General features: G+C 45.2%; 1 protein-coding gene across 1 annotated transcript in view; it reads left to right on the plus strand.

Moving 5' to 3' along the window:
• Positions 1-16,419, plus strand: part of LOC135551394 (talin-2) — a 115,038-nt gene that overhangs the window by 73,859 nt on the left and 24,760 nt on the right. Inside the window, exons 24-42 of the mRNA XM_064982616.1 lie at positions 49-162; positions 418-552; positions 737-865; positions 988-1,090; positions 2,268-2,476; positions 5,110-5,229; positions 5,475-5,672; positions 6,735-6,874; positions 7,593-7,686; positions 8,009-8,098; positions 8,290-8,412; positions 8,777-8,920; positions 10,189-10,350; positions 10,443-10,583; positions 10,765-10,946; positions 11,256-11,388; positions 11,682-11,783; positions 11,952-12,122; positions 14,314-14,460. Coding sequence (XP_064838688.1) covers positions 49-162; positions 418-552; positions 737-865; positions 988-1,090; positions 2,268-2,476; positions 5,110-5,229; positions 5,475-5,672; positions 6,735-6,874; positions 7,593-7,686; positions 8,009-8,098; positions 8,290-8,412; positions 8,777-8,920; positions 10,189-10,350; positions 10,443-10,583; positions 10,765-10,946; positions 11,256-11,388; positions 11,682-11,783; positions 11,952-12,122; positions 14,314-14,460 — 2,637 coding nt within the window. The remainder of the gene's footprint in view (positions 1-48; positions 163-417; positions 553-736; positions 866-987; positions 1,091-2,267; positions 2,477-5,109; positions 5,230-5,474; positions 5,673-6,734; positions 6,875-7,592; positions 7,687-8,008; positions 8,099-8,289; positions 8,413-8,776; positions 8,921-10,188; positions 10,351-10,442; positions 10,584-10,764; positions 10,947-11,255; positions 11,389-11,681; positions 11,784-11,951; positions 12,123-14,313; positions 14,461-16,419) is intronic.

The following is a 16,419-nucleotide window of genomic DNA, read 5'->3' on the forward strand; positions in this document are numbered from 1 at the left end:
GAATACTGTATGTGTGTTGACTGTTTATGTATGTGTGTGGCTCACTAGGCCATGGCAGACCACATTCCCCAGCTGGTCCAGGGAGTAAGGGGCAGCCAGGCCCAGCCTGAAGACCTCACTACCCAGCTAGCCCTCATCATCACCAGTCAGAACTTCCTACAGGTACTCCACCAGTGCCAGTCTGGCTCCTAATCTCTCCACATATTGAATGAAGGGATCTCAATATATTGTACAGTGCTGATATACGTGTGTGTGTGCTTGAAAGCTCCTAAAGATATATTATTGATGATGATGTCTAATACTTGGATAAGGCTGGGTTTTGTAGTCATAATAGATTCAAATAGATTCAAATAAAGACATTCTCTGGTACCAAACATCTTCTTGACATTTCTCTGTTTCCTGTTTCTGTCATGACAGCCTGGCAGTAAGATGGTGACATCAGCGAAGTCGTCTGTTCCCACGGTGATGGACCAGGCCGCTGCTATGCAGCTGGGTCAGTGTGCCAAGAATCTGGCCACCAGCCTGGCAGAGCTCAGAACCGCAGCACAGAAGGTACATAAACACACACACACTTAAGTCATACCTGTCGCTCACCTCTGTCACTTTGTGAGGGTACCTATCCCCTGTTAGGACTAGCCAGCTTCTGATAGACTAGGGCACTAAATACCAGCTCAGGTGGGTTAAACTGTCAGTCTGGAATGACTAATTCAATGGTCTGCTCTCTTGTGCTCTTTAGGCCCACGAAGCCTGCGGCCCCATGGAGATCCACTCAGCTCTCACAGCCGTCCAGACTCTGAAGACTGAGCTCCAAGACGCCAAGATGGCTGCCATAGACATGCAGCTGAAACCACTACCTGGAGATTCGGTCAGGGAAATCTGATTCATTGAATTAATCAACGTCTCATTACTTCTAGTGATTACTCTTTCATCCATTGCTGAGTCTGTTTGTCTGGGTGTCTGATGTACTGTGTGCTGTTCTCTCTGCAGATGGAGAAGTGTGCTCAGGACCTGGGCAGCACCTCCAAGTCTGTGGGATCCTCCATGGCTCAGCTGCTCACCTGTGCTGCACAGGGCAATGAACACTACACAGGTACTGTACTATTGCCCTGGGGCTCCCATTCTCATTAGAGCAATACCGCTAAATAACAAACTCCATAGCACCACCAGGACGTGTCTATAATAGTATATTTCACTTTTGACTACAGATTTTACTGTTACTACTGAAAACTTCAATATATTTGATGCTTCGAGGTCAATAGTAGATTAGATTCAACCTTTTCTCTCTGGAAAGTAGCACAAAGACTAAAACAGAAGAATCCTTCCCCTACTTCAATAGATGTGACATTCCTTCAGTAATCTTGTCTAGGATTAATGGGGTAATGCAAGCTGATTCAATTTACTAGATTCCTCTCCAATGTGTTGTGTTGAAGCTGAAATGTTGTATTCCCTTGTTGAGGCAGTCATAGTTTAGACCTTATGAAACTAAACCAGAGGCTCTTGCTAACTGGCATAGCACACTGTCAACATGAGAGGGCTATGGATATCAGAGGTAATAACATGCATTTATTAAGGCTTAATTCAATCTTCTGAATGTATGTGGATGTTTGACACATCTGAATGCAAACAGTCCTTTTCATTTAATGCATGTTTTATTTGTCACATGCTTGGTAAACAATCGGTGTAGACTGACAGTGAAAGGTTTACTTATGGGCCCTTAGAACACAAGGAATAAATACACAATGAGTAACGATAACGTGGCATTATACACGGGTACCAGTACAGAGTCGAGGTACGAGTTGGTGCAAAGGGGGTCAATGCAGATAGTCTGGGTAGTTATTTGGTGAACTATTTAGTGGTCTAATGGCTTGGGAGTAGAATCTGTTCAGGGTCCTGTTGGTTCCAGACTTGATGCATCGGTACTGCTTGCCGCGCGGCAGTGGAGAGAGAGCTTGCCGCGCGGCAGTGGAGAGAGAGCTTGCCGCGCGGCAGTGGAGAGAGAGAGCTTGCCGCGCGGCAGTGGAGAGAGAGCTTGCCGCGCGGCAGTGGAGAGAGAGCTTGCCGCGCGGCAGTGGAGAGAGAGCTTGCCGCGCGGCAGTGGAGAGAGAGAGCTTGCCGCGCGGCAGTGGAGAGAGAGAGCTTGCCGCGCGGCAGTGGAGAGAGAGAGCTTGCCGCGCGGCAGTGGAGAGCTACTTCTGCTACTTCTGTAATAACTCTTCTTTATTTGTAGCATTCCAACCCCTACTCACCATTTGTATATTTTCCTTCAGGGTTAGCAGCCAGAGAGACAGCCCAGGCCCTGAAGACTCTAGCCCAGGCAGCGCGGGGCGTGGCAGCCTCTACCACCAACCCTCAGGCAGCGGCGTCCATGTTGGATTCAGCCTGTGATGTTATGGAAGGTTCGGCCATGTTGATCCATGAGGCCAAGCAGGCCCTGGTCTCTCCCGGTGACTCAGAGAGCCAGCAGAGGCTAGCCCAGGTAAGTATTGGACTTCAGTACAATAACGTGCAGAGCCAGATAGGGATGAAGCTACTCTATATCTCTATAAAAGGCTTGAAGTCAGAAGTTTACATACACTTAGGTTGGAGTCATTAAAACTAGTTTTTCAACCACTCCACAAATTAGGACATCTACGGTTAGGACATCTACTTTGTGCATGACACAAGTAATTTTTCCAACAATTGTTTACAGACAGATTATTTAACTTATAATTCACGGTATCACAATTCCAGTGGGTCAGAAGTTTACATACACTAAGTTGACTGTGCCTTTAAACAGCTTGGAAAATTCCATAAAACATTTTCATGGCTTTAGAAGCTTCTGATAGGCTAATTGACATTATTTGAGTCAATTGGGGGTGTACGTGTGGATGTATTTCAAGGTCTACCTTCAAACTCGGTGCCTCTTTGCTTGACATCATGGGAAAATCAGTCAAGACCTCAGAAAAAAATTGTAGAAGTCTGGTTCATCCTTGGGAGCAATAGTACACAAGTCGAAACACCATGGGACCACGCAGCCGTCATACCGCTCAGGAAGGAGATGCGTTCTGTCTCTTAGATGAACGTACTTTGGTGCGAAAAGTGCAAATAAATCCCAGAACAATAGCAAAGGACCTTGTTAAGATGCTGTAGGAAACAGGTACAAAAGTATCTATATCCACAGTAAAACGAGTCCTATATCGACATAACCTGAAAGGCCAATCAGCAAGGAAGAAGCCACTGCTCCAAAACCGCCATAAAAAAAGCCAGACTATGGTTTGCAACTGCACATGGGGACAAAGATCATACTTTTTGGAGAAATGCCCTCTGGTCTGATGATGAAACAAAAACAGAACTGTTTGGCCATAATGACCATTGTTATGTTTGGAGGATAAAGGGGAAGGCTTGCAAGCTGAAGAACACCATCCCAACTGTGAAGCACGGGGTGGCAGCATGATGTTGTGGGGGTACTTTGCTGCAGGAGGGACTGGTGCACTTCACAAAATAGATGGCATCATGAGGGAGGAAAATTGTTGATATATTGAAGCAACATCTCAAGACACCTGTCAGGAAGTTAAAGCTTGGTCGCAAATGGGTCTTCCATATGGACAATTTACATTTACATTTAAGTCATTTGGCAGACGCTCTTATCCAGAGCGACTTATGACAAGCATACTTCCAAAGTTGTGTCAAAATGGCTTAAGGGCAACAAAGTCAAGGTATTAGAGTGGCCATCACAAAGCCCTGACCTCAATCACAAAGAACATTTGTGGACAAGGCGTGTGTGAGCAAGGAGGCCTACAAACCAGACTCAGTTACACCAGCTCTGTCAGGAGGAATGGGACAAAATGCACACAACTTATTGTGGGAAGCTTGTGGAAGGCTATCCAAACTGTTTGACCCCAGTTTAAAGGCTATGCTACCAAATACTAATTGAGTGTATGTAAACTTCTGACCCACTGGGAATGTGATGAAAGAAATAAAAGCTTAAATAAATTCTCTATTATTCTGACATTTCACATTCTTAAAATAAAGTGGTGATCCTAACTGACCTAAGACAGGAAAATATTACGAGGATTAAATGTCAGGAATTGTGAAAAACTGAGTTTAAATGTATTTGGCCAAAGTGTATGTAAACTTCAGACTTCAACTGTATATGGCTCTGCTAACATCCATATTTTCCATCTGTTCAGTATAATTGTCCTCTGTCTGAATGGAGTTGGCTGTGGCTGGTGCTCTTAGACAACCAAAGGGCTACTAGAGTTTTAATATCACCGCTTTTATTCAGAAAGTCTTGGCTTGTGTTACACTGAAGGTCAAGTGTGAGGCAACTATTTTTATTGTAGAGCTTCCACAGATCACTTCTCACAACTTCAGTATCTGCTTGTGAATAATAAAATAAATAACTTTTCATAGACAAATAATAGTTCACATTTTATCAGCCCAGCTGAACATAACACTGATCACCTGTCAAACACAGTGAGGTGTTCATCCTCCGCCTGCTGTAGCAGGAGATTCACAGCTTTAAGCACACATCAGTTATTAATGCCTGGTCCTCCCCATATAACCTTCCCACCAGATGAATAAATGATGCATCTATAGATGCTACTGCAGATAAAGGGACAGACTGGACAAAGTATTGTGGTGTTTGTTCTGTTCCTTTGCAAATGAGAGAGAAATAGGACCCATTTTACATGGTGTTGAAGATCCCTTTGGTTTTGAATGGAATCCAATGAAAGTCCTTGAATTCCTCTTTGGATGATGATCTCTTTCAAATCTTACCAAATAAAAGGCTTCAATTGTGTCTCTTATCTTTTCAGGTCGTCCTAGTTGTGCATTCAGTAATCCTTTCAGCAGCACGACTCCCGTTCTGTTGCTCGGCCCCACAGGGACACAGACATATTGGTTGGCATATGTTCTGTTGGAAACAGAAGTGCAAATTAGGAACATCAATTACTCCGCTATGCTTCTTGGCTCATTAGCATTTTAAGATTGTGATTGCAGCTCAGCAACATCACTACTGTGGAAAACTCAGTTCACGCATGAATGATCACACTTGACACACACGCAGGCTCGCTCACAAATACACACATGCACACCTGTGCTCACACACACCTGTTCTCTCTGCTTCAGGTGGCCAAGGCAGTGTCCCACTCTCTGAATAACTGTGTCAACTGCCTGCCTGGCCAGAAGGATGTGGACATGGCCCTCAGGAGCATTGGAGAGGCCAGCAAGAAACTGCTGGGAGAAACGGTAAGTTCTACACTTCCTTAAGTAAAGGTTACTTTATTGAAAAAACATTCACGTCAAGCCATTGATTACTGTTGAAGCCGTTAATCACCTGTTTATTGATTTAAAACTGCCGCTAGGTCAAACACTTGTCAAATGTTTTTAAACCAAACTTACATTTATTGCACCACAACCTAATCACTGACTCGCTATGGCTGTCTTTGTTGTCTCTCTACGTTTTTCTGTCTCTTATCTTTCTCTCTCTGTAGCTCCCTCCATCCACCAGGTCGTTCCAGGAGGCCCAGAGCGAGCTGAACCAGACCGCAGCAGATCTGAACCAATCAGCAGGAGACGTGGTCCACGCCTCCCGTGGCTCCAGCACCCAGCTCGCAGACGCATCTGGGAAGTTCAGAGAAGACTTTGATGACTTCTTGGACGCCGGCATTGAGATGGCTGGGCACACTCAGGTGCAGTCACAGTGGTCTGTCTGTGTGGTACTGAACCTGGAACGTGTTCGTTAGGTCACACCACACCATCGCAATGGAAACCATAATGAACATTTCTTATTGACAAGTTCACATAGTGCCTCCCCGTTCCACGCAGTTTTGTTTTGTGCCTAATGAACACAAACGAGGGACCATACTGGATTTGACTGTTTTAGTGTGACTATTATATTTACATAAGCCTCTTCATCACCTTTTGGACATAAGAACCAACTGTATAATTTATCAAAGCTGATATGATGGAAAATAGAGGAGGAAAAGTTGACCAATTGGCCTGAAAAGTCATAGCTTGGCCAACCATCAGTCTATCTATTTGTTGATTAACTTTCCTTATAGATACGGAATATTTAATTGAATTGCCTCAGAGCAGCGGTCTGTTAAATTTAGTCTAAATAAGATGACAGTTGAAGGTCTTTTCCGGGCTGCCTTGCTGATAAGGAAGGAGGAAATCTTCGTGGCATGACACTGATTACCAAATCAGACCCAGGTGACTGCAGGAACTGCCAGCAGCAGAGTTGGAACCAGAGAGTCTATGTTTAGAACAGAGTTTGAGGGGAACAATATACATGTTAAGCATGGTGCAGCTAGAAAACAGCCCACGCACCATTCTCCTTTTCCTCTGCCTGATGGATAGGAGGACCAGGGATAGTCAGTTGCACAGGGCTCCCAAGTGGTGCAGCGGTCTAAGGCACTGTATCTCAGTGCTAGAAGCGTCACTACAGACCCTGGTTCGATTCCGGCCGGGATTGGGAGTCCCATAGGGCGGCGCACAATTGGCCCTCGTCATTGTAAATATATATTTATTCTTAACTGGCTTACCTAGTTAAATAAAGGTTACAGCGTTCAGCGTTGATTAGCACTATATAGCTGTGTCATCGCTCTGAGTGGATCAAGTTACCAGGCAGATTTGGGTTCTAAATGACTTGCAACATTTCATGCCCTTTCTGTATGACTTTTGTTAATGATTGATTTACAACTAGTGTTTATGACTTGTAATAACTGGTGATTCTGCTGTGGATGTTGTAGAGGAAAGATGAGCAGATCCAGGTGATAGGTAACCTGAAGAACATCTCCATGGCTTCCAGCAAGCTGCTCCTGGCAGCCAAGTCTCTGTCTGTAGACCCTGGGGCAGCTAACGCCAAGAACCTTCTGGCTGCTGCTGCAAGGTACCTACCATACACTGCCCTCTATGTGGGCTCTCACAATACCACACCTGTTGATTGGTTATTTATTATGTCTTGTTGGATTTAGAACAGGAGATTTTCCACCCACTGTTCATTCCAGTTTTGCAATGTGTTACAATACGCTTATGCCAGGGCCAAAGCAATGGGAGGTTTCACTGTGCCGTAGGAAGGGACAAGGCTTTTGATGTGACACACATGCACTTCTCAATCTCACACCTCCAGTGTAGCTCCACTTCACAGCAGAAATGTCCTCCTAGGTGGTAGATGAAGTGCTGTCTCCCTTCAGGCTTGTGGAGGCTGTTAATTTCCTGTCTGGTAATTGGAAGGTTAAGAGGGAGGTGTGTGACTGAAATGTCTGACTGGCTCACTGAAGCCTGCTGGAATTCTACTGAAAAAAAGAGATAGAGAGGGAGAGGGAGGAGGAGGAGGGGGGAGACCAGAGGGACCCAAAGCACGATATTAGATTTGGAACCAATGGAGCCTGGGACCTTGTGTTTGTGTAATGGAGCTGAACGCTGGTCTAAGTGCCTCTCATTTTGAACTTCTCTCGGTCTCTCTCTCTCTCGGGCTCTCTCTCTCGGGCTCTCTCAGGCTCTCTCACTCGGGCTCTATCTCTCGGCTCTCTCAGGCTCTCTCTCTCGGGCTCTCTCTCTCGGGCTCTCCCCTCTCTCACTTCTCTCCCTCCCATCCTGTGTTTCAGAGCAGTGACAGAGAGCATTAACCAGCTAATCACATTGGCCACACAGCAGGCCCCGGGACAGAAGGAGTGTGACAATGCCCTACGAGAGCTGGAGGTACCATCAACATCAATAGCTTACATCAATAACATTAGCTTTACTGATAACAGCTGTGGTCATAGTGGTGGTAGCAGGAGTGTTAGTTGAAGCAGTAATGGTGTTAGTAAAAGCAGTGTCATCTGTAGCAGCCGTTGTTATGAGGGATTGGATAGTGGCGTCATTAAGGTGGCTTATGTTAAATGTATAGATTATGGGAGTGCTCTAGGATAATATTTTCATGTTGCTAATTTAAGTTGTATCTATAATGGGTTCCTTTGATTTTAGTTAAATTAGCAAGTTCCCTTGTAGATGTTAAGAGATGTTTTCCCTCTCCCCTCAGGCGGTGAAAGGAATGTTAGCCAACCCCAACGAGCCAGTCAGCAACCTCTCCTACTTCCATTGCATCGAGAGCGTCATGGAGAACTCCAAGGTAGGGAGGGCCATGACCCTGAGCGCTGCTGAAAGAGCAAGCATAACCACAACCTCCAGACAGATGGAAACTAGTAGAGATGGAGAGATGGGAGGGAGAGCAGAGAGAGGGCGGTGACCTGCCTGGCTGAGGAATGCTACAGCTTAATCCCTCCCTTCTGCTCTTTTCCTCTGTTCCCCCTCTTCTTCCAGGTCCTGGGAGAGTCCATGGCTGGCATTTCTCAGAACTGTAAAACCGGGGATGTGCCAGCGTTTGGGGGCTGTGTGGGACTGGCCTCCAAGGCCCTGTGTGGGCTCACTGAGGCTGCAGGACAGGTTAGGACATGCTACAACGTACCTGCTCTGGACCTACCAGACATACTGTGTGTCATACTGTGTGAATATGTCAGCACCCTGTGTGTGCTCTGCTTGAGCTAGGGAGTGTTGTACTCGTGTAGAAAGAGAGTAGTGTGGACTTCTGTTTTTCCACCACTGACCATTTCTGGGTTTTCCCTTACTACATCAATATACCACACATGAGTAAAGCTCTGTCCACTTGTGTGTCGACCAGATGCTGTGTTCAGTAAAAAGCTGCTATTTAAGCTGCTAACATTGTAGCCTACCTGTTTTCTGCTACTATGAGAGCCACGGTCTGGTTCTACAGTATGTTGAAGTGTCTCCTCCTGTCCTCTTTCTGCAGGCCTCCTACCTGGTGGGCGTGTCTGACCCCAACAGTCAGGCAGGGCATCAGGGGTTGGTCGACGCCATCCAGTTTGCACGAGCCAATCAGGCGATCCAGATGGCCTGTCAGAACCTGGTGGATCCGGACAGCAGCCCCTCACAGGTCAGTTGGGACATAATAACACAGGTTTGTTTGGTTTTATTTGTTTACTAACTAGTCACCTTGGGTTGATTTGAAGAGCCCTCACACTTTAACAGGACTTTGGGTCTTTGAAAAAACACTATCTAAAGCCTACTATCATTGCACCTTACAGCAACTTTACTTGATTGGATTTATAAATCACTCAAAGTGCTTTATAACACAAGGGGGAAACTCCACCTCATTATGAATATAACCTATACAGTTGCTAATAACTAATACATATGTTGTTTGAACAATTTTAACTTAGGAAGTGAAGAGACTCGTAGTCTAACAGATACAGTTGAAGTCAGAAGTTTACGTACACCTTAACGAAATACATTTAAACTCAGTTTTTCACAATTCCTGACATTTAATCCTCATAAAACGTCCCTGTCTTAGGTCAGTTAGGATCACCACTTTATTTTAAGAATGTGAAATGTCAGAATAATAGTAGAGAGAATGATTTATTTCAGCTTTTCTTTCTTTCATCACATTCCCAGTGGGTCAGAAGTTTACATACACTCAATTAGTATTTGGTAGCATTGCCTGGGTCAAACAGTTCGGATAGCCTTCCACAAGCTTCCCACAATAAGTTGTGTGAATTTTGGCCCATTCCTCCTGACAGAGCTGGTGTAACTGAGTCTGGTTTGTAGGCCTCCTTGCTCGCACACACTTTTTTAGTTCTGTCCACAAATGTTCTATGTGATTGAGGTCAGGGCTTTGTGATGGCCACTCTAATACCTTGACTTTGTTGTCCTTAAGCCATTTTGCCACAACTTTGGAAGTATCTTTGGGGTCATCGTCCATTTGGAAGACCCATTTGCAGCCAAGCTTTAACTTCCTGACAGATGCCATCTATTTTGTGAAGTGCACCAGTCCCTCCTGCAACAAAGCACCCCCACAACTTGATTCTGCCACCACCGTGCTTCACGGTTGGGACGGTGTTCTTCAGCTTGCAAGCCTCCCCCTTTTTCCTCCAAACATAATGATGGTCATTATGGCCAAACAGTTCTATTTTTGTTTCATCAGACCAGAGGACATTTCTGTTTATGAGCCATCAGCTGTTCCCTCTGTCATGTTTATCTCGTCATCTACTTTAGAAAAATCCCGAGCTGCTGATTTGTTTGTTGTTATCCTTCATCTGACGTGTTGTGGTTCATCTGTCTAGACATCCGGGTTGCCTCCCACCACGTACCAATGTTCCCATTTAGGGTATGGCTTTCTGAGAGTGTTATGGTGGGTGTTTTCAGGTGCTGTCGTCTGCCACCATCGTAGCAAAGCACACATCAGCTCTTTGCAACGCCTGTCGCCTGGCCTCCTCCAAGACAGCCAACCCCACAGCCAAGAGACACTTTGTCCAGTCTGCCAAGGAGGTGGCCAACAGCACAGCCAACCTGGTCAAAACTATAAAGGTAAGACTGCAGACTCCAGTGAGGTTTTTTTACTGATAGACTGGCCCATTACGTGTATATTGACCTGTGTTTCTCCATTTCTTTCCCTCCAGGCTCTGGATGGTGATTTCTCTCAGGAGAATAGGAACACGTGTCTGGTGGCCACAGCTCCACTCATAGAGGCTGTTGAGAACCTCACAGCGTTTGCGTCTAATCCAGAGTTCGCCAGCATCCCTGCTCAGATCAGCAATGAGGTACGACTACACACTTCTGGCCCTTTCTAAACATGGTGCTCCGTTCAACTTGTGTGAAAGTTTCAACTTTATTTAGAACTCTGAGACCAACTGCAATGACATGGTGTGTGTAGAAAACGTTTACGTTAAACAGTTGATTTTTCATGGTTGTCATGGAGATCTTTCATTTGTTTATGTGCAGGGCTCTGCCGCTCAGGAGCCCATTCTCCAATCAGCTCGCTCTATGCTGGACAGCTCCACCCACCTGCTGAAGACTGCACGTTCACTGGTTATTAACCCCAAAGACCCACCCACCTGGTCGGTCCTGGCTGGCCACTCTCGGACTGTGTCCGACTCCATCAAAGGTCTCATCACGGCCATCAGGTTAGCACAGTGACAGCACTGCACCTCTTACTGGCCTGGACATGGACAACTGTTATAACTCATTAAGTTGTGATAAGCAGTTATAATAACCTTCAGAGATTGGACAAGACCATAATGTTCAACCTTGATCTCTGATTGGCTGATTTGGCTCAAGACTGTTGATCGGCATACTCATGGTTTGTTAGAATTCACCATCTCTCCAGATCTCTCTGATCCTGTTGGATGCCTGCTAGCTGACATAGATAAACATGCTCTTTTATATTTATTTCATCCTCTTTCCCTCTCTATTTCTCTCTCTCCGCCTCTCAGGGACAAGGCTCCAGGCCAGAGGGAGTGTGACTACTCCATAGATAACATCAACAGATGTATCCGGAACATTGAGCAGGCCTCGCTAGCTGCAGTCAGCCAGAACCTGGCCAGCAGGGATGACATCTCACTGGAGGTAATGATCGTTAATGAGACACTACACGCTCTGCTGACCCACAGGCAACCCCCCCCCCCTCTCTCATTCTCTCTCTATCCATCCTCTCTCCCTTTACCCATCTCTCTCAATCTCTCTGTCCGACAGTGGGGTACAGATCTTTGATCAGGTCTACTGGTAATTGAGACCAACTGCCATTTGAATGAAGTTAAAAAGCAGTTTGGACAGGGAGCGTCAGAATTGCCACAGAACCACGACATGCCTTTGCATAATGACCAATGTTGAAATGATTTTACTCTGATCAATCCCGTCAGGCCTTGCAAGAGCAGCTGACGTCCACAGTGCAAGAGATTGGATACCTAATCGACCCAATATCTACAGCCGCCAGAGGGGAAGCTGCCCAACTAGGACACAAGGTAACTAGTTGCAGCATCATCACTGTTACCAATACTAGGTCTATATCACCTGTCAGGGGCAGTCAATAGCTGCGTTCCAGGTTTTTATTTGTATTTATGATGATCTGGAACGCAACAATAATCAGTTTGACACATTAACCTCTGACCCTTGACCCCTTTCCATCCCAGGTGACCCAGCTGGCGGGCTACTTTGAGCCTCTGATCAGGGCGTCGGTGGGCGTGGCGTCCAAGCTGCAGGACCATCAGCAGCAGATGACCTTCCTGGACCAGACTAAGACCCTGGCAGAGTCCGCCCTGCAGATGATCTACGCAGCCAAGGAGGGTGGAGGAAACCCCAAGGTATGGAACAATATGGGCGATAGGACCAAAATATCATCTCACAATATTTGTCTAATTTATGTCAGTATTTGACGGTATTTTGAAGTATCTGAATAATACAAGTTCTAAACCTGTTTTATGAGTAGTGCATGCCCCTGGGATGGCAAAATGAATTAAGTGTTTTTAATGGGCTTTTTCCATTATATTTGTTTTATACTCAACGAGAACAAAACTGACTGAAGTAATCCAACTTTCATTCCAACTCTCCATGTATTTAGCACTGTATCAGCATATCGTCATAGACCGTATTGTAAATATCCATACGGGTATGTGGATCCATACCTTGAAATAGGATGTATGGCCCAACCCTACCCCAGGGTGAACCCTCACACTTAACAGGACTTAGTGTTTTTTCAAAGACCCAATCTAAAGCCTACTATCATTGCACTTTACAGCAACTTTACTTGATTGGATTTATAAATCAATCAAAGTGCTTTATAACACAAAGGGGGAAACTCCACCTCATCTTTATGGATTATGAATATAACCTATTCAGTTGCTAATAACTAATACGTATGTTGTTTGAACAATAACTAATAGATTCACTTTTCTAAGTTTAACTTAGACTTCTAGTCTCTTCACTTCCTAACAGATACAGTTGAAGTCAGAGGTTTACATACACCTTAGCCAAATACATTTAAGCTCAGTTTTTCACAATTCCTGACATTTAATCCTCATAAAACTTCTCTGTTTTAGGTCAGTTATGATAACCACTTTACTTTAAGAATGTGAAATGTCAGAATAATAGTAGAGAGAATGATTTATTTCAGCTTTTATTTCTTTCATCACATTCCCAGTGGGTCAGAAGTTTACATACACTCAATTAGTATTTGGTAGCATTGCCTTTAAATTGTTTGACTTGGGTCAAACAGTTCGGATAGCCTTCCACAAGCTTCCCACAATAAGTTGGGTGAATTTTGGCCCATTCCTCCTGACAGAGCTGGTGTAACTGAGTCTGGTTTATAGGCCTCCTTGCTCGCACACACTTTTTCATTTCTGTCCACAACTTTGTGATGGCCACTAAATACCTTGACTTTGTTGTCCTTAAGCCATTTTGCCACAACTTTGGAAGTATCTTTGGGGTCATCGTCCATTTGGAAGACCCATTTGCAGCCAAGCTTTAACTTCCTGACAGATGCCATCTATTTTGTGAAGTGCACCAGTCCCTCCTGCAACAAAGCACCCCCACAACATGATTCTGCCACCACCGTGCTTCACGGTTGGGACGGTGTTCTTCAGCTTGCAAGCCTCCCCCTTTTTCCTCCAAACATAATGATGGTCATTATGGCCAAACAGTTATATTTTTGTTTCATCAGACCAGAGGACATTTCTCCAAAAAGTACGATCTTTGTCCCCATGTGCAGTTGCAAACCGTAGTCTGGCTTTTTTATGGCGGTTTTGGAGCAGTGGCTTCTTCCTTGCTGAGTAGCCTTTCAGGTTATGTTAATATAGGACTCGTTTTACTGTGGATATAGATACTTTTGTACCTGTTTCTTCCAGCATCTTAACAAGGTCCTTTGCTGTTGTTCTGGGATTGATTTGCACTTTTCACACCAAAGTACGTTCATCTCTAGGAGACAGAACGCATCTCCTTCCAGCGTGGTCCCATGGTGTTTATACTTGCGTACTATTGTTTGTACAGATGAACGTGGTACCTTCAGGCGTTTGGAAATTGCTCCCAAGGATGAATCAGACTTGTGGAGGTCTAAAAATGTTCTGAGGTCTTGGCTGATTTCTTTTGATTGTCAAGCAAAGAGGCACTGAGTTTGAAGATAGGCCTTGAAATACATCCACGGGTACACCTCCAATTGACTCAAATAATGTCAATTAGCCTATCAGAAGCTTCTAAAGCCATGACATAATTTTCTGGAATCTTCCATGCTGTTTAAAGGCACAGTCAACTTAGTGTATGTAAACTTCTGACCCACTGGAATTGTGATACAGTGAATTATAAGTGAAATAATCTGTCTGTAAACAATTGTTGGAAAAATGACTTGTGTCATACACAAAGTAGATGTCCTAACCGACTTGTCAAAATTATAGTTTGTTAACAAGAAATTTGTGGAATGGTTGAAAAACAAGTTTTAATTACTCAAACATAAGTGTATGTAAACTTCAGACGTCAACTGTATGTATCTCTGTCTGTATGAAGGCGTCCCATACCCATGATGCAATAGCGGAGGCTGCTCAGCTGATGAGGGAGGCGGTGGATGACATTATGGTGACCCTGAACGAGGCCGCCAGCGAAGGGGGTATGGTGGGCGCCATGGTGGACTCCATTGCTGAGGCCATGGGCAGGGTGAGTTGGGGTGATGGGGCAGGCTCAGTGGGGGTGACGGGGAGCAGGATGAGTGGGGTGTGGGGAGCATGGTGGATTCCATTGAGGCCATGGGCAGGTTTAGTGGGGGTGATGGGGCAGGCTGAGTGGGGGTGACGGGGAGCAGGATGAGTGGGGTGTGGGGAGCATGGTGGATTCCATTGAGGCCATGGGCAGGCTGAGTGGGGGTGACGGGGCAGGCTGAGTGGGGGTGACGGGGCAGGCTGAGTGGGGGTGACGGGGCAGGCAGGGCAGGCTGAGTGGGGGTGACGGGGCAGGCGGGGCAGGCTGAGTGGGGGTGACGGGGCAGGCTGAGTGGGGGTGACGGGGCAGGCTGAGTGGAAGATGCAGCAACACCGCCCCATGTCAACATACGGGGCGGCAGGGTAGTGGCCTAGTGGTACAAATCTGTTATTCTCCCCCTGAACAGGCAGTTAACCCACTGTTCCCAGGCCATCATTGAAAATAAGAATTTGTTCTTAACTGACTTGCCTAGTTAAATAAAAGTCCAATTTAAAAATATACAGTGCCTTGCGAAAGTATTCGGCCCCCTTGAACTTTGCAACCTTTTGCCACATTTCAGGCTTCAAACATAAATATTTAAAATTGTATTTTTTTGTGAAGAATCAACAGCAAGTGGGACACAATCATGAAGTAGAACGACATTTATTGGATATTTCAAACTTTTTTAACAAATCAAAAACTGAAAAATTGGGCGTGCAAAATTATTCAGCCCCCTTAAGTTAATACTTTGTAGCGCCACCTTTTGCTGCGATTACAGCTGTAAGTTGCTTGGGGTATGTCTCTATCAGTTTTGCACATCGAGAGACTGAAATTCTTTCCCATTCCTCCTTGCAAAACAGCTCGAGCTCAGTGAGGTTGGATGGAGAGCATTTGTGAACAGCAGTTTTCAGTTCTTTCCACAGATTCTCGTTTGGATTCAGGTCTGGACTTTGACTTGGCCATTCTAACACCTGGATATGTTTATTTTTGAACCATTCCATTGTAGATTTTGCTTTATGTTTTGGATCATTGTCTTGTTGGAAGACAAATCTCCGTCCCAGTCTCAGGTCTTTTGCAGACTCCATCAGGTTTTCTTCCAGAATGGTCCTGTATTTGGCTCCATACATCTTCCCATCAATTTTAACCATCTTCCCTGTCCCTGCTGAAGAAAAGCAGGCCCAAACCATGATGCTGCCACCACCATGTTTGACAGTGGGTATGGTGTGTTCAGGGTGATGAGCTGTGTTGCTTTTACGCCAAACATAACGTTTTGCATTGTTGCCAAAAAGTTCAATTTTGGTTTCATCTGACCAGAGCACCTTCTTCCACATGTTTGGTGTGTCTCACAGGTGGCTTGTGGCAAACTTTAAACAACACATTTTATGGATATCTTTAAGAAATGGCTTTCTTCTTGCCACTCTTCCATAAAGGCCAGATTTGTGCAATATACGACTGATTGTTGTCCGATGGACAGAGTCTCCCACCTCAGCTGTAGATCTCTGCAGTTCATCCAGAGTGATCATGGGCCTCTTGGCTGCATCTCTGATCAGTCTTCTCCTTGTATGAGCTGAAAGTTTAGAGGGACGGCCAGTTCTTGGTAGATTTGCAGTGGTCTGATACTCCTTCCATTTCAATATTATCGTTTGCACAGTGCTCCTTGGGATGTTTAAAGCTTGGGAAATCTTTTTGTATCCAAATCCGGCTTTAAACTTCTTCACAACAGTATCTCGGACCTGCCTGGTGTGTTCCTTGTTCTTCATGATGCTCTCTGCGCTTTTAACGGACCTCTGAGACTATCACAGTGCAGGTGCATTTATACGGAGACTTGATTACACACAGGTGGATTGTATTTATCATCATTAGTCATTTAGGTCAACATTGGATCATTCAGAGATCCTCACTGAACTTCTGGAGAGAGTTTGCTGCACTGAAAGTAAA

This window comes from Oncorhynchus masou, chromosome 1 (assembly GCF_036934945.1).
Source record: "Oncorhynchus masou masou isolate Uvic2021 chromosome 1, UVic_Omas_1.1, whole genome shotgun sequence".
In the NCBI taxonomy this organism is placed as follows: Eukaryota; Metazoa; Chordata; class Actinopteri; order Salmoniformes; family Salmonidae; genus Oncorhynchus; species Oncorhynchus masou.